At 51.3% G+C, this 20239-nt stretch overlaps 2 protein-coding genes across 9 annotated transcripts in view; one reads left to right on the forward strand and one right to left on the reverse strand.

Annotated features, from left to right (window-relative positions):
• Positions 1 to 9887, reverse strand: part of DUOX1 (dual oxidase 1) — a 36151-nt gene extending 26264 nt beyond the window's left edge. For both annotated transcript variants that reach the window (XM_072962511.1, XM_072962510.1), the window contains exons 1-12: positions 9767 to 9887; positions 7856 to 7964; positions 5776 to 5859; positions 5416 to 5580; positions 4471 to 4658; positions 4123 to 4324; positions 3842 to 4008; positions 3387 to 3447; positions 3177 to 3273; positions 2212 to 2302; positions 1101 to 1203; positions 685 to 857 (exon numbers count right to left, since the gene is read on the reverse strand). In XM_072962511.1, coding sequence (XP_072818612.1) covers positions 685 to 857; positions 1101 to 1203; positions 2212 to 2302; positions 3177 to 3273; positions 3387 to 3447; positions 3842 to 4008; positions 4123 to 4324; positions 4471 to 4658; positions 5416 to 5580; positions 5776 to 5859; positions 7856 to 7913 — 1389 coding nt within the window. In that variant the 5' untranslated portion in view covers positions 7914 to 7964; positions 9767 to 9887. The remainder of the gene's footprint in view (positions 1 to 684; positions 858 to 1100; positions 1204 to 2211; positions 2303 to 3176; positions 3274 to 3386; positions 3448 to 3841; positions 4009 to 4122; positions 4325 to 4470; positions 4659 to 5415; positions 5581 to 5775; positions 5860 to 7855; positions 7965 to 9766) is intronic.
• An 84-nt stretch (positions 9888 to 9971) lies between these two features.
• DUOXA1 (dual oxidase maturation factor 1) lies at positions 9972 to 20237 on the forward strand. Of its 7 annotated transcripts, none has more exons than XM_072962518.1 (9): positions 9974 to 10119; positions 10249 to 10400; positions 10700 to 10811; positions 16202 to 16435; positions 16778 to 16835; positions 17517 to 17651; positions 17873 to 18086; positions 18362 to 18579; positions 19278 to 20237. In XM_072962518.1, exons 4-9 carry the CDS (start codon positions 16289 to 16291, stop codon positions 19529 to 19531), a joined length of 1026 nt encoding a protein of 341 aa, XP_072818619.1. In that variant the 5' UTR covers positions 9974 to 10119; positions 10249 to 10400; positions 10700 to 10811; positions 16202 to 16288; the 3' UTR covers positions 19532 to 20237. The 7 variants fall into 7 exon arrangements, with proteins under 7 accessions (XP_031528694.2, XP_072818619.1, XP_015092706.2 ...); XM_015237220.3 differs by having other exon boundaries at positions 10737 to 10811; XM_072962520.1 differs by having other exon boundaries at positions 9976 to 10101.
• Positions 20238 to 20239: the final 2 nt, after the last annotated feature.

Consider the following 20239-nt stretch of genomic DNA (forward strand, 5'->3'; position numbering starts at 1 on the left):
GCTCATGGCCAGCTTGATCCTAGTGAGGCCCAGCTGAAGTTAAAGGTTTGCAGCTGCTGGTGCTAGCTACCTATTGATTTTATAAAGGTTAAAATCCCCATGTGCATATCACTTCTTTATTGGTCCTTCAATTCTCCACTTTCCAACAATTTTATAAACAGTAAGGGCAAAAGCAATAAAACAGGCAGCCAATTGTAGAAAGAAACACTGCTGTGCCGAGATGGCAAGGCAGCCAAAACTGGTCTGTGGACTGGCAGGCGATGCCACTTGCCCAGGTGATAGCTCAGGGTGTAAAACCTCAGGGTATGACAGCTGACTCCCCAAAAGCAGCTTGAGTATCAGTACATGAGAGCACAGTGATTTGTTCCTGAGTCAAGGATCTTCTGTACCCATTCAAGGAGTTGTTGGGAAGAGCAAATGAGATGAACCCTATTAAGTACCTGGCATGCAAGAGATGCTCAATAAACATTCTGCTGCATCTGCACAGTCACAGCGTCTAAAGCTGAATCCTGCTGGTCTAGTAACCTCCATCCTGGTGTGTGATACTGGGAGAAGCAACCTCGGTGAGCCTTGCCCCCTCACTAGGTGCTTGTCTCTGGTGTCTGTGTCTTGCTACCCATCTTCTGTGTCTTGACCCATCCTGGGCCCTCCCATCCTGCTCCCTGGGTCCCGAACCCTCCTTACAGTGCTGTCACTCCGGGAGAGTGCAGGGTTGACATCCTGCCATCTGGTAACTGGAGCCAGGCCCAGTGCTGCCCTGGCCTGTGTGTAAGACGGCAGGCCCAGATCCCGGCCCCGTTGCAGGCAACTGGCCAGGTGGTCTGTGCGGGAAAACTTCAGTGGCCCAGGCCAGAAATCTGGGGATGAGATACTGAAGAGTCTGTGAGTGGTTCCTCTAGCCCATGCCCCAGACTCCACCCAGCCCCAGGGGGACCTGAGCCATACAGAGGGAGCTATAGTCAGCAAGTCAGAAGCTCTCTCAGCAGTGAGAGTGCAGGCTCTCAGCCCTGGGCATCTGTCCCTGCCTGGCTCTGGAGCTTCAGCTGAACCTCCTCCCGGGGGCCGGGGTGCACAGTCTGCAGGTTCAGCCTCAGCCTCACCTCGCACATCCTCAACCACCACATGGTCCTCTTGCTCAGCGATCTGGGAGGCCATGCCCAGCAGCAGAGCATCCACATCTTCAGCTCTTCGTAGGTTTGGGTGCTTTGAGGGGTGGGAAGAAGACAGAGACATGGCTAATGAGGCCCACAGTCTGTGTCCTGGCCCACCCAGTCCTGCTGTTTGCTCCCAAACTTGGAGGGGGTGCATTCCTCCTCCAGAGGTTGATTCCCCACATTGGGGAAGTTATGTCCCCATCCAAAGCCCATACTGCTAGGAGACAGGTCTCCACATGCACAGGGCACCTAAAACTTTATCTCTTCTATGTCAGGAAACTTGAGGGTGTGGTTGACAAAGGCACTAGATCTAGATCTTGGTTCTTGCTCTGTTAGTAACCAGTTGTGACTTGTGACCATGCACAAGTCACAGGATGGCTCTGAACTCAGTGTCCTGCCCTTAATAAAAAGGACATTAAGGACTAATAAAATAAAATAAATAAAATAATAAAAAGAGATTAGCAGGACACTGAAGTTTCTTTCAGCTCAGCTCCATGACAGATTTTATGCGTTCCCCTTTTCTCTTTTCCTCCCACCTGCCTTCCCCTCTTACGAACACTCTACACAAAGAATCTAATTTAGTTTTAAATTAGTAGTTAATGTTCTTCACGCACACTGTCCTAGTTTGGATGGACAGATTATCCCAAGTAATCTCTCAGAAATCCTCCCTCCTCTCGCCCCCTGCACACATCCACATGCTGCCCTGGCTATGTCTAACTGGGAAGTTTCCTTGAGGGTTGGGATGGCTGGGGTTCTCTGATGCCTACAGGGGACCAAGAGTTGTCAAGGGAGAAGAAGAACCTAGGAGGAAGTGATGGATGTAGAGCCACACCTGCACAGGCCCCACTGTGCTTCACACAGCCCTGAGGTGGGGGTGGAGGACTACCTGGTCATCCCAAACGTTGGTAGGGGAGCCGGCTGGGGTGCCCCAGGCTGCCTCCTCCACCCTAGCCCATCCCAGCTGGCTGCCTCAGCCCTACTGCCCACCTTCACCACACAGCTTCAGACGCACATACCCACCCACACCCCTCTTCACATATGCGCCCCAAGCCCTGACCTCTCGGCTCCAGTAGCTGTTGCAGACCCGGAGAGCTCTGGAGACACTTGAGTTCCTATTGATGACCCCCTGGAAGTGGCAGCTGGCATTTCTGAAATGCAAGGAGCAGGGGGTTGGTGACTGAAGCTATGAAGTCCTAAAGGCAGGCATCAAATCTGGTCTCCGAGGCTATAGCCAAGCGCCCAGGCTACTGCTTCCTTGAGGTGGTGTGTGATCGGGGTAGGTCTTAAACAATCTCATTTTTGGAAGGTCCCTCTCCCCACATCAGACCAGACATCTAAAAATGTATCCCATATTTTGCAACAGTTCATCCTCCCTCTCTCACTCTCTCTCCATATATGTATGTATATAAAGAATTATTCATTGTTCTTTTAAAGTTGTCTATGAATAACTCAATTACTATGATTTCTTGGCCCTCATCAGCCATGTCCAGAAATTGTTGCAGAACAAAAAAATCTAACCTATGAATTGTTTTAAATTATAATGTAATTGAAAAAAAAGGCTGATATGCTTTGTTTTATATACTTTCAATTTAATATATATATTTTAAAAGTCTCTTTTTCACTATTTTGGAGCCAATATTTTTCAACTCTCACACATTTTTATCGTAATTCTCTCCAAAGACTTAGAAGCCCCATGTCCTGTGCTTATAGATATAAAGCCCCCAGTGTAGCGTCAACACCTGAGGTTTAGACCTGTGGGCTCTGTGACTCACCCTCTGAGCCTCAATTAGCTTGTCTTTAATTGGGGGATTAATATTTACACTAGCTGCAGGGAAACAGACATAAAAGGGCTTAAAACCAACAATGATGCATCTTTTTAAACAATTGTTGTCCTTCTCCTCCATATTCACTGTTTTCTGGGGGAAACTGAAGAGCCTGATTTGAGGGCTCCCTGAGGGCAGATTTTTCTCAATTCACACCTCCACCCCTCCAAACACACAAAATCTGAGCCCCCTCCCTCACCTCATGTAGACACCAGGGGGCACCATGGTGGAAAAGAACTGCTCAGAGGCTGCCAGGAACTCCGGGGAGATGCTGGGGTCCAGGAAAGGGCGGTATCCTGGGAGGAGAGGAGAAGACAGGATTACTAAAATTTAGCGCTTAAGCCCGGCCCCCACAACACCTCCAGAAAAGCTCCTGCAAGCTCTCCATTCTCCCTCCCCATCCCCTCACCTGTGTATGCTGGGGGTGTTTGCTGCAGGAAGCTGGGCAGCCACTCATACATGGCGATGTTCTGAAAGTCAAGACAGGGGAAAGGGGAGGCCAGCGCTGGAGCTGCTGGCCTGGAGGGACCTGAGCCCAAGAAAGGCTTAGGTGGGAGATGAGGACCAGGCAGGAGCAGACCTGGGAGAGGCAACTCAAACAGGAGCGGTGCGGAGGTTCCTGTTCCCAACAAGGAACCAGGGGATGGAGAGAGCAGGCAGCTAAATAATAATCACTAGAAAAATCTCTCGCACAAGTAGCGCTTTTCCTCCTCCTCATTTTCAGGGGCTTTCTTAGACGGTAGCTGCCTGGGGAGGGCTCTTTCTGAGTGGGGGTTGTCCAGGGATGGAGGGCTCTGCCGAGGGAGCGGAGTCTGTCGGGGACAGGGACGTGGTGGTGGGGTGGGGGAGGGCCGAGCAACTGACCTGGTAGGTGGCGATGACCCTCTTGCGCGCGTGCTGGAACAGCTCCTCGTCCCCCCACAGCGGGTGCTGGCGGGCCAGCTCCTGCGCCCACAGGTTGTGGTAGCGGAACCAGAGCAGGCCCAGCGCCTGCAGGAAGGGCTCGCGGTTCCCTCGCTCCGCCCCGAAGGCTGCACGCGCCGCGGGGACGCAGAGGAGGAGAGGAGCGCACGTGTGACCCAGGGGCGCGCAACCTCGCCCATCCCCGGCCCGCGGCCCCCCACCCCCGGCCCCCGGGGCCTCACCGTACAGCCCCCGGGGCCCGCGCTGTCCCGTGGCGGGGTCGGGCGGCGTCCACATGAGCAGCGGGTCCTGCGCGTCCCGGGGGAAGGCGGGGTCGGGCCCCGACGCCAGCCGCCCCCCGGAGAAGCTCCGCAGCTCGTCGCTCCAGGAGTGCGAGGAGCCATAGATGGCGCTGCCGTCCAGCCAGCCCGTCACCTCGTTGGTCTGCGGGGACAGCGGGAGGCCGAGCCGGGGGTCGGGACGCCGAGGCGGCTCAGGGAGGGCGAGGGCCGGCCGGGTGTCCGCGGGCGGGGACGGGGGTGGGAGCCTCTCCCCAGCTGCCTCGGGCCCAGCCCCCCCGCCCCGCTCACCAGGTCCCGGGGGTTGCTGGGGCTCTGTCCGGTCTCGGGGTCCCAGCGGCTCCTCTGGAAGGGCAGCACGACGTCCCCGCGCTGGTCTGGGTCGAACACGGGGTCTCCGGGCGGGATGTGGATGTTGAGGAACTCGGCTGGGCAGCCAGGCTTTTCCACGCTCACCAGGTCCGAGAGCACGTGGTAGCCTGCTCACGAGGGGCAGGGCATGGTAGGGCCAGCTGAGGGCCATGAGCCAGGTATTTAGCGCTTCCCACACCGGCTCCGTTAAAGCTGCAGAAGACTCAACTGCCATTATGGGCAAGTCTAAGCCTTGACCTCCCCACCCCTTTCCAATCCTTGGTACAAACTGTTTTCATTGTCAGTCTGGCCTTCTCCTTGGTAACTGGGAGGTGCCCAGTGAGTGTGCCTAGGCCATAGGGCTGGCAGCACTGGCTCCAACATGCTGCTGGGAGCATGGGCCTGCCAGCCTCAGTGGGACTTTAGACACTGGGAAGCAGGTGTGGGCAAGGTGGATGGCCTGCAGAAACCAGGCATTTCTGCTGGGAGCCAAACACCTACAGTCACTGGGGTTGGGCTGACATACACCCCCATTTTGCCCACCCACCCTCAATACTCTTGCCAAAATCAGAACCCTGCCCTGAACCTGTCATAGGAGCCACAGGGGCAGGGTGAGAACAGGGTCCAACCAAGAGTCCCTACCAGATTATTTCCATGTTCCTGCCTCTGTCCCCACTCTCATCATCAGCTCAACATGGGACAGATTTATGCCTCTCCCAACCAGACGTCTTTTTCCCCTGCTCCCACCCCACTGCCTTCCATCTCTCACCCTCCTGTCTCAGACCCTCCATCACTTATCTCTCTCATTCCCTGACACTTCCCTCAGACATAGAAGTGTCCAGATGACCCCACTGGCATCCCTTTCCCAGGGGTTGAGGCCCTCACCAAAGAAAACCCCCAGCACTGTGCGGTTTCTCAGGGAGGCCCGTCCTGCAGGGCCCCTCATGGCCGTGTTGCTAAGGTCTCGTGGGTTGGGCAGGTGGGGCTCTCCCAAGGGCTGGTACACACCATCTGCATAGCTGGCTGGGACCAGGCGCTGCAGCCGAGAGCCTAGGGTAGGAGGGGTGGGGACAAGGATGAATCCTCAGGAGGGCTCCTGGGCCTCTCTCCCAGGCTCCCTTCCATACCACAGATCCTAAAACCTTAGGAATGGATGGGCCTTTGCTGGTACATGCCAGACCTTGCCTCTTAGTGGTGGGTACCACCCTGACCCTGAGGCTCTGTCTCTACTTGGCTCTCACCTACCTTTGCTGCCCCATCTGTGCTCCATGAGGTTGTTGTACCATCCATCAAACCGCTGCACCTCCCATGAAATGGGGTTCTGAGCTCCTGTGTGAGAACAGAGGGAAGGGGCAGCTGAGCAAGTCAGTGCATGGCAGGACAGGCAGGCTTCCAGAATATGGGTCCTGTGGGCCTGACACTTGGAGCAGCAGGAAGTGGACATCCAGCACAGTGTGGGAGGTAGCGTGCAGAGGGAGATCCCCAAGGGCAAAGTGATGTTCAAAGTCAAGCCCAATCTTTAAGCTGTTTAGTGGGGAAAATTTGGTGGGGAGGACTGAAGTAGTGTGGTCAGGTACAGGGTGTGCTGATAAGTGGCCTCAGAGAGGAAAAGGAGCCTGGAGGAGAACACTGGTGATGGGGAAAGGGGTGCATAAGCCTTCTGCTGTCCTCACACCTTAGCTCCCTGGGGGACACAGCAGGACCAAAACTATTCCCAGCCGTAAAACATCATACAGTGAAAGGGCTTGTCATTCTTCCACCCAGGGAAGGACATGTCATTCTGTGACTCATCCCTGGGCAGCGGCAGTATGAAGAAGGGCTTGGCCCTGTCCCATTGAGCAGAATCCAGAGCAAGGGTGTGGGCCATGGGGCTGTGGCTTTGGGCTTGTTGCTATTCTGGTTTTTTCCCAGTTTTTTGGGTGGGCTCAGGGACTGACTGGTCATGTGGATCACCTTGCCCCCTCATCTTCTGAGGTGACATCTTTCCCATGTAATTCCTCTTCTCAACCCTGTTATACTTGCCAAAAACTAGGTCTGGGAGGAAGCACTTAGCTGTTGAGGGAAGAACCCAGGCAGTGGGGACAGAAGGAAGGGTCCAGAATCAGAGATGGCACAGGCTTCTTTCTGGTCAGTGGAGAAGGTGACCAGCCAGATTCCTTTCCCCAAAATAGGAGGCTACAGAGTGAAGGCTCCATCTCTGCTCACCCCAGAGAACAGAGCAAAAATAAAAAGACTCTCATCAGCCAGAGACCCATTCCTTGACTGTTTCTCCGTTCAGACAGAGGACAGGATCTCAGAGCTACCTTCCTGCCCCATAGCTCCCACACCCGCGGAGCATGCACATGAGCGCACACATACTCACTAGGGGGTCTGAGAGAGAAAACAACTCAGGCCCTGATGTTTCAGCAAAGTACTCAACTAAGGACCCAGGACTTGGGGCAGGAACTAGGGAGCCATATCCAAGTGATCTCTAGGATAAGATGAACTGCTGGCAGAACAGGGAGGCCACCTCTTGGGGAGGGTATGGGGGAGAATACCTCTTGGGAATAAGAGGCAGGAGCTGGGGAGAAAAAAAAAATCCAAGGCCAAGTCAAGGAGAGGGCTGGGAGGAATGGGAATGTGAGCAGCTTTGGCAAGGGAGAAGCTGCAGGGGCCGTCCAGCCATCCTGTCACCTCCAGCTGGGACTGATCATTTCGCAGATTTTCTCTGCTTCCTCCTCTTGCATCCCCCACTTGATGAATCAGGGCCTGGTTCTTTTTAACCTAATCTGTGGTACTGTAAGCCCACTTTTCCTACTCAGAGACCTAGAGTACAGAGAATGGCCTCAGATTCTAGTAAGAGACCATCCAAAGCTGAAGTAACAAGATGAAACTCCTGTGTATCTTATTGGTTTTTGCTTTTACCAAATCGTTTTAAAACATTGGTGACTTCCCTTCAGCTTTGGGTCCAGTCTGATCCCAAGATCCTCTATTGTCTTGTGTGTCTAAACAGTCTTTTTCTCTACAGGGTCAGGGGTCCTTACTTTATGAAGAAAGAGAAGAGAGAGAAGAGAGAAAGGGCCCCAGACCATAAGGAATAAAACAGGAAGAGCTGACCCAGCACTTGGAGGCCGCCTAATCCTGTGTATTTGGGGAAATTTTTCATTCCATTATCCAATCATCTAGTCAACATGCTTGAAATGAGCACGTACCATGTGCAGGGTGCTGTGTCAGCTAGGGACCAGGGAGGCAGAGGTGAATATGACACAGCTTCTGTCCGGGGGGACCCCAGAGGATGCTGGGCTCCTCTGCTCCCAGCCATGCTTCTCCTCCAATCTATACTCACCCAGGGGAATCCATGGCCCAACCAGGAGTGTCCATGCCAGAGCCAAGCAGAAGCCCATGATGAAAATGTTAATAGGGCTCAGGTGTTAGAACACTCTAAAATGAAGACCCTAGAAAAAGACAAAGGACAGAGAGAATGAGCTCCAGCAGTTCGGGAGAATCAGGCCAGGGCCTCTGGAGGCCCCTATGAATCAAGACACGTGGCTAGGCCCAGGCCTCAGTGTGTAGCAAATAGCAGGAGACTTAATCTCTCTCAAGAATCTTTTATTCATTTAACAAACAGTTGATAAGCACCCACTACATACTGGGCATTGATAAACAAAGCAGGCAGAAATCCCTGCCTTCCTGGACTTTACGTCTAAGATTAACTGAAAACCTTGCTTTGGCCCAGTTTCCTGAAGTGTGTGTTCCTTGGACAGAGCCTTGCTTGGGGGCTAGAACACTGGGTTCTAAGGCCAGGATGATGCACTGCTGCCAGCCCACTAGTATGATCTTAGGCAGGTCATTTATCTGGACTGGACCTTGGGTTCCTCTTCCAGCTATGGGAGTAAATCTGCCTGAACTATGGGAGTGAACTTGCCTGTCTACCTCCTAGCCTAGTTGCCAGAATCAAATGTGAGAATGAGGTTGAATTCAAAGCAAGAAAATTGACAGGTGTTATGTAAATGTGATACAGAGAGGGTGGTCTGAAGCTTGGCTCCCCTGAGCAGACTCAGAAGGGATGCAGCCCCAGATGTTCATGTGCTTGGTGTTGGCTTCCTGCTCTCTCTCCCAGCCCAACAAATCACCTCACAGAGGGAAACAGAGGCAGCAGGGGAATCAGACTGGGACTCCTGAGTGGCACAAGGAATGCCTATGGCCAGCCAAGACCTCCTAAAGGCAATGTGGAGATTGAAGGTGGGCGGAGCTGGGAACTATCTGGTAGAGGAAGGTGGGAGCTCAGGGAAAGCCTCATCTCTAGCCAAACCCTCAGGGCTCCTGGACAGGTTGTTGTCACAGAGAGGAAACCCAGAGGATGATCTCCTTCCCACTTGCCATCTCCCATTAAACAAATGAATAAAACCTAGGCCCAGTCACAATTCAAAAGCTCAGCATTCCAGCCACTCCACCTCAGAGACTGTCCAGAGGCAAGCTTTTGATAGTGTGTGAAGTGCAGGGCTTTGGATGGTTGAAGCCCTAAGGCTGGACATGCTGAAGTGGCCATAGTGGTCCTTCCCTGGTCTAGGATGTCTTGCCCTTTCTCCCCTACCACCGTGTCTTCAGGATTCTTGGCCCCAGTCCCAGTACCACGAAACTAATAAAAGCATGTGGTGAGCTTTCAGGCCAGGCTGTGGGGACAACCGAAAGGGGAATGTGGACATGCTTAACAGCCACTCCTTTTGGGTAGGTAACGACAACCGTTTACACAGCAACACTGGTTGGGAACTTCCCCAAAACCTTGAAAGAAAGCACAACCTCATGACAGGACATTGAAACCCTAGGTAGCGGTAGGACCAGGTAGAGAACACAGGCTGCCTGGTTCTTGCCCCACAGGGCTGCTTTTCCAGCTTAAAGTCCTAGGGTGGTCCCAAGGGAGGGCTGAAGGGGAAAGCCTGGACTGTAAAGTCCTGAAGTTCTCTCCCTGGCATGATGCGGCAGGAGGAGCTCCAGAGAGAGCCCCTAGGCCCAAGCAAAGTAGGTCACCCAACATTCCCAGCTCCCGAAGAATCCAGTCTTCCAAAACCTTGGCGGGGTGGAGGATAGGCCCTTACACAGCTCATTTTAGCCTCGGGCTACGAACGGAGGCGCAGGGGGGCCAGAGCTAGAATTCCCCTTCCCTCAAAAACGTGGCGGAGCTGGGCCACACGCCACCGCCGTCACCTCCCCCGGAGCGCGCCGGGCCCGCCGGCAGAAGAGCCCTCCTGGGTCTGACCTGAGGCCGCGGCGTCCCTCCAGCGCCGACTGCGATTGGCTCCCGCCTGGCTCTCCGCTGGGCCCGCGACGCCCGCTCGGGTCCGGGTCCCTCTCAGGCTCTGCGCCGGGGCGGGCGGGGCTGGGGGGTGAAGAGGGGACGGCGCGCCCCAGCTGTAAGGCGGGGCGAGGCGGGGTGGGGCGGGATAGGAGCCCGCGCGCCGGGGAACCGCTGAGGTGCTCCGAGGGGACCCGGGCGCGCAAGGTGAGACGGCACGGGCTCCCAGGGCGCAGGTGGGGTAGATGTGCCGTCGGTGGCGAGGCTCGACTAATGAGGCCGCGTGGACAGCGAAAAGGGCAAGTCTGCTTCTACAGGTCGGCTGGGACTGGGGAGAGGGCGGAAGCGGGGGAGACGGGGCGAGGGGGCGGGGGAGGCTCTCCCCACATCCCCTCCACGCGGGCGGAACTGGGCTCTAAGACCAAGAGGATGGTCAACGCCCGCAGACCAGGCCAAGCGTCGGAGCAAGGCATGCGTCCTAAGACCCGTAAGAGTCTGTGGTAACCCCTGCTCTGAGTTCCTCGTGAGATCTCGGGGGTCTTAACGCCTTCGAGACCCGCCCGCGCCCCGCCGGACCCCGGATTGACTGCATCGCTAGGTTTGTGCTGAAACTGCCTGGGGTTCTGGGCAAGGAGAAGGAGGGGTCAGAGGGATGGCTGCGGAGGGGCCAGTTCTCTTGTACCCGTCCCTTCTCTGTCCCAGGCTAGGGGAGGGGAGCTGGGGGCAGGCGCAGCGCCACAGAGCCTCGGGTGCGGTCTGGGAAGGTTGAGAGCGACTTGGGAGTGGGGGGGGCGGGAAAGCATCCAGGACCCGGTTTGTCCGGTCATAGCCTAGAAGAGTGGGGGTTGGAAGGGAGCCCCGCCATGAGAAAGGGCGTGCGCTTTTGACTACTGAAAGTCCAGATCTGGTTCCTTCTCTATCCTACCCCTGGGAGTGTTGCGTGTGAGGTTCCACCAGGAGAAGCGACTGGCGTGGAATGCCAGGCACACATTTGATAGAAGAGGCGAAGGTAGGAAACAGTGATCTGGGTTTGAGGGGCAGGGATGCGGTTGCTGGGGTAGGTGTGGTCCAGGGGTTTTGGAGTGGTCCTTGAAGTGCCGCCCCAGCCCCTGCCCTTAGGGGCGCACTTCCTACGTCCACCCACACCAAATTCAGATCAAGTGGGAGTTCAAAGAGAAAGTCTGGTGAGAAACTAAGAAGAGGCAACAACAAACAGACAAAATCACAACTTAATAAGGCCTCAAGATTTACAGACATCGAATCCTTATCTCGGCTTAACTGAAACCTAGATAGTTTGGCTGGCATGATTTGACACCCCTGGGCTCCCTACCCACCTCAGCCCTTACTAGGTATTCCTGTGCCGACCCACTTTTCAGATCTTGTTCTGTTTCTCCACTTAACTCCTTCTTTAATGCAAAGACACATGTACACATGCCCACATACCTTCTTGAAGAAAAGAGAATGGACAGGGTCCCCTCAGCCATCCAGAACCATATAAACTGAATGGGGTCCACCCCAACCAGAGAAGTAAACCATCACATTCTAGTACCTGTGAATCACCAATCAGAGCTTTGGCAACTCCAGGCAAGTCACCCACTCCCCCTTTGTAAAGAGTTAGTAGTCTTTATGGATTCCAGAAGAGGGAGGCAGTCAGGGGAAGACTTCAAGAAGAAATTCTTGTGACGCTGCCAGAGAGGCAATGGAGCATTAAGAAAGCACATAAGAACTATGAATGTGCAAGTCTGGAGCTTATACTAGGCTATATTTCCTTAAAGACTGTAACTTTATTTCTTGCTCATCCCTCATATACACACACACAGGGAAACCTCACTTCATCCTGTGGTAGGTAAGGAATGGGTTACTGTGTCTGAAACAACTGATCAAGAGAAATGCTTTACAATTTTAAGGGAGTTCAGAAAGAGAAGGTAAGAAAGGTCTCTGCAGGTCAAGTAAGAAAGGAGGACCCCAAAGTGTGGGGATTTGGCCCACTCAGTGAGAAAGTGCCTCAATTTTCTCACAGGGGCCTCTGATGGAGGGCCTTTTTGTCTAGATGTCTGTGTTACTGGGAACTCCTTCCTTCTTGTGTCTGTATTTCTATGAACCCATAGGTGTATGTCTGACTGTATCTTGTGCTTATTTATATCAATGTACATTGTGTACACATAACAATCATGGTTATCAGCTAGGGAAGATTAACAGGAGATTTCTCTCACATTAGAAAGAATTTTACTGTCAAACCTTCCTTGGCAAGCCAGGGAGGGGTGTTCCCAAGGGAAATCACAAACGTTATAGGAAAAGCAAGATTGCTAGGTGTGGGGACTTTTCATTTCAGTCCTACCTCTTCATGCAGGAGGCCTGTTAGCTTAATAATTAAAACCAAATTAGGATCAGGGTCATAAAAAATAAATTGGGCAATGTATATTACAGAAGACCTAATTCGTTAAATTGAACAAGAAGGAATTAAACAAGGCAAATTTTATTCACCAAGTGTCTTTGCTTTAGTCATCTTTAATAAATATTTTGGAGAACTGGGAATAAGTTAACAGTGTTCTTCTGGACCTATGGTACAGAAAGCCTTTTGTTAGTGTTTCTTTGAAGTACCATGTTAATAGGGATGAGCCATTCTTATAAAATGTTTTATAACCTTCCTTTCAAATAAATGCAGGAATAATGCTAATATATGACTCTGACCAAAATACATTACACCATTATTATTTGCTTTTATTTTTATTTGTTTTTGAGATTCCAGCATATAACATGTACTCTTACTTGAATACTATGTATTCAAACTTGCTTTATCTTCCTATTTTAATAACCAAGATATTCTACATTTTATAGCCTTTCCTTAAAACATAGCTTTCCATCAACATTATAATAGCTTCAGTCTAGGTGTCACAAATAAAGAAAATTCTTAGACCAATAAACATCTGCTTTAAAATAAGCATCACTATCACATATTTTACAAAATAATTTAATCCACAAATTCTAACTCATTTTCAGCTAGAGTTGAAATGTATGTTTCAGATTCAATTAAACATGACCATTCATGTTTTGGAGTCTCCAACTATTGGAAGAGGCTTTCTGAAAATTCTGTGAAAGCACTAAAAATTGACAACACTAAAAATCCCTTCCTGCCCAGTCCTTAGCCCTTTGTTGGTGATACTCAGTTAACATTGAATAAGCATCGTATAGGGCAATGAGGGAACATAGCTCCCTCTTGTGTGCAAAACAGTAGATGCCACCTGCAGGGAGAGGGACTTACTCATATATTCATCTATTTCATCCACAGACTGATTAGTAAGTATATGCTGCATGTAGGGGATACAAAGATGGGAAGACAAAGCTCTCACCCTTAAGGAAGTTAGAGCTAATGGGTTCTCAATGTTCCAACAATTAGAGTACACTACTGTGACTACTGTGATTATGGAGGTATGTTCAAAATGCAATCAGAACATTAGAGGTAGAAACATCCATACTGGCGCAGTGACATCAGAGGAGGAAACACGAGCTGAGACTTGAAGGGTAAAGAGGATTTTGCCAAGGGAGTAAGACCATTCCAGGCAGAGGAAATAGCATATACAAAGGCATGAAGGCTTGAAAGGGCATGTCAGATTCTGGGAGAGGCCAGTAGTTAAGTAGCGCTAGAGATTAGACTGGGCAAAAGATGGAGATGGAAGTGTAGGTGAGACTAGATCACAAAGGACTTTGCGTGTGATAGTGAGAAGATCAGATTTAACCCAGAGCAAGGAAGTGAAATGATTATATTTGCTTGTTAAAAAAATTGTTCTGGCACCAAGCAAGATAGGGTGAGGTAAGGAAGGAAATGCATGGATGGTTTCGAGAAATATTTAGGAGGTTAGATGGTCCAGGTCTCTGGGTTGTTTGATTGAATTGGTGGTGATGCCATCGAAGAGACAAAGAAAGCAGAATAAAAAGCAGAGTGGAGACAGTGAATTCAGTTTGCGACGTGTCTAATTTGAGGCATCCGGGAACAGCCAAGTGAAAATGTCACAGAATAACTGGCCCTTTTGTGTTTGGAGCCCAGGTAGGTCTGTGTGGAGACATAGATTTAAGCATCGGCCATGGGAATGGATGAGCCTGCATAGGGAATCACAAAGAGTGCTAGAAAAAGAGAACCAAGACAGAATCCAGGGGAGCATATACATTTAAGAGGGGTGGAAGAACTAGCCAAGGGCCCATAGAAGGGATGGCCAAAGGCAGGAGGCCCAGGAAAACATGATGTCGTGGAAGTCCAGGGAGGAAGTCTAAAGAAAGAGGAAATACCACAGAGAGATCAAGAATGATGAAAAGCAAAAGTTTCCCTTCAGATTTAGCACTTGGTAACCTAATGGAGAAGTTGAGGATGAGGAGGAGCCAGATTCATTCGGTTGAGGAGATAAGGCAGTGGAAATACGTAGACTATTCTTCCAAACAGCCTGGCTGTGAAAGGGTTAGAGTGGGATAAGGTAGTAGCTGTAGGGGACCCAAAAGGTCAAGGGTAAGAGTCCCTTTTTGGTGTGTGTTCTTAAGACAGGAGAAATCTAAGCACAGCCTTGAGAGAAGGAGTCAGCAGAGAAAGAGAAGCTGGAAAGTCACCAAAAGAAAGGGGGATAACTGATGAGAAAGGTGATGGTGAAGTCAGGAGTGAGGTCAGAGCCCAAGAGGAAAAGAGATAACCCATTTCTCTAGGATGGGAGAGTTGAAAAGTAAAGAAAAAAGCAAAACTTCATGTTAAAAATGAGACTCAGATATTATCTGACTTACCCAAAAGACAGAACTGAAAGTTTAAACTGTCTGTCCCTTTGCCTCAGCCTGATACCATGCTATCCCCAAAAATAGCACCAGGAGGTGGCCAGCCTAGGAGGAGAGGGGGAGCCTGGGAGCTCCCGTGTAGCAACCATATTCACAGAATGTAGAACTGGAATGGGACCTGGAGATCATCATACTCAACTGCAGAGAAGGAAGCCAGGAAACAGGGAGGTTGTCATTTGCCTGTCCAGTTATACAATCAGTGAAGAACTGGAACTAGACCCAGAACTTATTCCAACCTGGGGTTCCCTCCAAGAAGGATTGGCAAAAGAGATAAATGGAGTAATGAAATGCCCCCTCCTTCCCAATCTGGTAGCTTCCATTTATTAACATCACTGTGTTTCAGGTATTCTTAACACTTTACAGGCACAATCTCACTTCATACTCACAATGACCCTATGACATAGGTAGACGTTATCATCATCCCTATTTTTAAAGTTAAACTAAGTCTCTACTGAGATCTTGTAACTTGCAAGAGGCAGAGGCAAAGGCAGAATTCAAATCCAGAGCTGCTTAACTCCCAAGCTTATTTTTTCACTGTATCACTTAATGAGACACTACCTGGTCAGACTAGATTATGGAGCCTCTTGGGTACCAAGGCCCCAGTACAGATCATACACAGGAAAATGAAGAGCTGAGTTCATTGATTATAAGGTGCATTTTTTTTCACATTTTGATATCTATGAAATTGAGATGTGTCTTACCAGCAATGGCTGTTGTGGTTTAATTGGCGGTGGGTTTTTTTCTTTCTTTCTTTGTAGTACATAAAATAATAGCATGTTTTCCAATCCATTCTGTCTGGATTTAATAAAACACAATAAATTCAGGTGCCATTTTTCCCAACATCCTGTCTGCAAAGGGACAAACTGGAGCCAAACTAGCTCTGAGATCGGGGGATAGACAGAAAAGAGCTAAGGCAGGGTTTGAGCTGAAATGAGGCCTAGGAACTTAAAAGAAGGAGGCAGGCCGCTGTTGATGATGTATGGGTAGAAGGACATCTGGCTCCGGCACAGTGCCTGGTGGAGGGCAGGGGCTCCTTCAGTGCTTATTGAAGTGAGCTCAGTTCAGCTTGATTGCTCTGGATTTGCAAGAGCAGGAGCCAGGGGGCTCGAGAAAGCTGGTCTGACCAGTGTGGGCAATGCTAGGCCTGGGAATCAGCCAGATGCTGACGTACTTAGCAGAGCTGTATGGCCTTTGTTCCTTTAGGGACTAAGGAGAAAAGCCAATCTTTTTGTAATCTGTGCCATCTTTCACCCTTAGGCCTTCCCTTGATAGTAAATATAGCTCTTTTTATGTTCTGTGATCTGTCTGATTGTGCCAGAGGCCTGAGGAGATAAAAGAGAGTTATATTTCTTAAGACAGTCCCAAAGGAAGTCAAGAAGCCTCGAGGGTAATGATGGCACTGATTTAGGGGAACTGAGGGCTAGGAAGGGAGCATGGGGTGACAGAGACTGATTGCCAAGACCCTCAGTCTCTCATAGCTAAAACATGGGGAGATGGTTGGCTGAGGGGCAGTGGAATGGTCGTAACAGTGGAGTCTGGAGAGCTCCAGAGAAGAGGGGTCTGGTTTATTGTCTGCTATATCTCCAGCACCAAGGACAGTGCCTGACACACGAGGGCAGTCGATAAACACCTACGGTTATACAGCATCCGCCTCCTCTCCACAACCCCATCAAAATGGCCGCTTTTGGACACACATTCCCCTTCTATGCTGGCCCCAAGCCGACCTTCCCAATGGACACCACCTTGGCTGTAATCATCGCCATCTTTCTGACTTCACTAATCATCTTCATCATCATCCTGCCAGGCATTCGGGGAAAGATGGTGAGAAACAGAACCAGCCCTAGAGACCCCAGCCCTGGAGTCCCCAGCCCCAGAGAGACCTTAGGATCTATGTGAGGGGGCCAGACCTTCTGATTCTGATCAGACTCAGTTAAGAGATTCTAGTCCTGAGAAAGTGTCACCCATGCCCTGATCCCCTCCTCCAGCCTCAGCAGAGAGCTCCCCACTCATGGATTCAGCAGATAATTATTGCATATCTCCTATGGGCCAGGCACTTTGATCTCAGTTTTAGAGACCTCAGTTTCAGGGTACTCTCCCTGAGTCTGGAAAGAGAAAGGGTAGACTTGGAAGCCCAATCCTAAACCCACCCACCCTGTGACGCAGAGGCTGTTCTGGATGCTGCGGGTGGTGACCAGCTTATTCATCGGAACTGTGATCCTTGGTGAGTGTGAGTTGCAGCTGCCTCCATCCAGTTTGCTTCCCCCAGCAGCTGATCTCTCCTCTCTCATTTCCCCGTGGCAGCTGCTGCCTCAGGGTGGGCGTCCAGACCCTACGCATACACCTCCCTCATCGAGGCCTTATTCCCTCACTGATACCTTTGCCCTGGGAGGTGCAGACCCAGAAAACCATGCTGGATGCATCTCTCGAACCTTCCTAACACTTTTATTCAGAGGAAAGCAGATCAAAAATGAATGTGTAGGGGGAAAGGATCTCTGGAGGCTAGAGGGAGAGAATGGTGGAGGGCTGCTTGTTTTGCTGTGGGGATTAGGCAATAGGAGAAAGAGAAAGTCCCTGTGTTGGAGCTATCTGTGCTTGCCCAGCATGGTTTATTATGCTAATGCTTTCTCCCCCCAGCTGCTTGAGTACCTATCCCTAAATGGGGGGAGGAAGGGAGGGAAGGGGTAAGAGGAGTATGACCAGGAAAAATCTTGGATTCTGACCCATTTATTTATTTATCCATCCCATCTATATTGCTGGTAAACTGGCTATGAGCCAGGCCGTGGGCTAGTTAATGGATGTACGATTATAAGCAAAACAGACATAGTCCGCTTGTAGCTCTGACTCTAACCCAGCCAAGCCCAGACCTCCCTAAGTTCCTGTATGTTCAATTCCCCAACCCTAGCTGCGAATTTCAGTTCTGAGTGGTCTGTGGGCCAGGTCAGCACCAACATGTCATACAAGGCCTTCAGTTCGGAATGGATCAGCGCTGATGTGGGGCTGCAGATTGGGCTGGGAGGAATCAACATCACGCTCACAGGTGAGGGGAAGCTCAATGTGAGGGAGAAGAAGCTCTGCTCTGTGTCTTTGGGATCTACGTTTGGTGCGGTCTAAAGAGTTACAGGATGGGGTGATGGTAGGAAGGGGAAGTCTCTTTGAGACCAGCACCTGTACCTCTTCCCAGCACGGTAAGCCTCTACTCAGGCAGATATCCACCCTGGCCCTTGGGTCCCTGCTGAGCACAGCTGCCCCATTCCCCAGGGACCCCAGTGCAGCAGCTGAACGAGACCATCAATTACAATGAGGAGTTCACCTGGCACCTGGGGGAGAACTACGCTGAGGAGTATGCAGAGGCACTGGAGAAGGGGCTGCCAGACCCCGTGCTCTACCTGGCTGAGAAGTTCAGTCCAAACAGCCCATGTGGCCTGCATGGCCAGTACCGCCTGGCAGGACACTACACCTCGGCCACACTGTGGTGAGGGTGGGACAGAGGCTCTGCTGGCCTAGACCAAGGAATGGGGTTTCTAGCCATCCCTCCTCCTCTCAAATGGAAATCCCTGGTGTAATAGTCTGGCACCAGTCACCATGGTGGTTGGGGAGCCCACAGGCAGGAATCCCTACCTCACCTCTTTGGGGTGTCCTTGGGTCCCTGATCCTCCACCTGGGCCCCTCAAGTAAAGGTTCACCCCAAACAAGGTAGAGGTGCCTGTGATAGCCTTTACCAGGTCCTGGCTCTTCCTCTGGTGGCAGGGTGGCATTCCTCTGCTGGCTGCTGGCCAACGTGATGCTGTCCATGCCCGTGCTGGTCTATGGCAGCCACATGCTGCTGGCCACAGGCATCTTCCAGCTGTTGGGACTGTTCTTCTTCTCCATGGCCACGTCACTCACCCAACCCTGTCCCCTGCGCCTGGGCTCCGCTATGCTGCACACTCACCGTGGGCCTGCCTTCTGGATCACACTGACCACAGGTGAGGCCCAGCCCTGAAGACAGGTATCGGAGGGTCAGGGTCAGGGCCAGGGCCCATCATGTGGATGGGGTTGAGGGTCTGCCTCTGGGGGCCAGGATACCTTTCCCTGCTTTAAAGCCCCCTCCCTCTTATATCCCTTATCTCTGGGTTTCCCCTCCTCCGTCCCACAGCCCCTCCCTCCTCATATAGGCCTACTCCCCTGAGTCATATCCCTTATCTCCTCTCTCTCCACCCAGCTCTTTCCCAGATCCTCCATCTCATGTCCCCTTCCTCTTCCCTCAAACACTCCTCTGTGTCCCCTATTCCTAGAATTCTTCTCACCTGCCTCATCTAGCCTTAAATTGCCCTGCATTTTTATGCTCCTCTCCTGTCCCACTGTGTCTGTCCCTTCATGCCCTTTCTTAGGCCTCTTCCTTGGTGTCCTGCCCTTCCCCCAAGGTTTCTCTGTTTTCAGAGTTCTCTCTCTCCCTCTCTCTCTCCTGTGATGTAACTGAAAGAACACTGGATTTAGAGTCCAAAAACTCAGAACAGAGCCACATCAACCACATGACCCTAAGTCAGTCACTTCTCTGAGCGCAAGGTGCCCTGAAGGAGGGACACCAGGCCTCCCTTAGAGTTGCTCTGAAGCTCTCAGGAGAAGATGTACTTGGGAGGGTGTTACTATCACTAACGCAGGATGCTTGTTGCCTCATTTCCAGGACTGCTTTGTGTGCTGCTGGGCCTGGCCATGGTGGTGGCCCACAGAATGCAGCCCCACAGGCTGAAGGTTTTATTCAGCCAGAGTGTCGGAGAGCATGCTGTACCGGAGGGGAATCCTGAGGAAGGGGGATTCCTGAGCCCTCGCTATCGGTCCACAGCTGAGAGTCCAGAGCCCCAGAACATTCCTCTGTCAGAGGCTTCCTCCAAGGCACAATGTGAGGAGCACCCCAGAGAGCCCAACTGTGCCCTATAAGGTTCTTCTCCCTGGTGGCCACTTGGACTTCATCTGGCTCCAGACTTCACTGAAGCGCCCCCACCCCAATCCACTAGAACTGCCGGCAGGATGGGCTGTATCAGGCTCCCAGCCCAATCTGTGGGTAGAATAGAAAAAGAGGCTCTACCTATTAATGTCAAAAACAAAACATAACAAAAATCCCTAAGGTGTTGAACAGACATTGGAGCTGCCCATAAGCCCTCTTGCCATGATAAGACACAGCAGAGGCTGCCCCTGTTTCTGCACAGCAACCCTGCCCTCCTTTGATGCTTTGCCTCTTTGAGGTGCCATTTACTGAAACCCAGCTTTGCCCACATAATGACATATGTGTGTGGGGGGTTACAATGTGATGCTCCTACGGTCCCTCTCATCCCCCTACATCTCTTGTGCTCCTTTTTCCTGGGTCCCTTTTGTTCTTCCTTTACTTCCCCAGCTTGCGTGATCTCTCAGTACATTGAAAGCACTGCAAGGGAGAAGAAACCAAACTTCTTGTCCCAGGTCTAATATTAACTGACTGTGCCACATCCTCTTGGAGCTACAGTTCTCAAATTTGCCAAATAAGATTGTAGGACTTGCCAACGACCTGAAAAAAAATCCGAGGATTTACATTTTTATGCCTTGCTGACATCGACCTTAGTCATCAGACACCACCCCTTTAGTGAATAAACTGAAGTTAGTGAATAAGCT

Source organism: Vicugna pacos, chromosome 6 (assembly GCF_048564905.1).
Source record: "Vicugna pacos chromosome 6, VicPac4, whole genome shotgun sequence".
Classification (NCBI taxonomy): Eukaryota; Metazoa; Chordata; class Mammalia; order Artiodactyla; family Camelidae; genus Vicugna; species Vicugna pacos.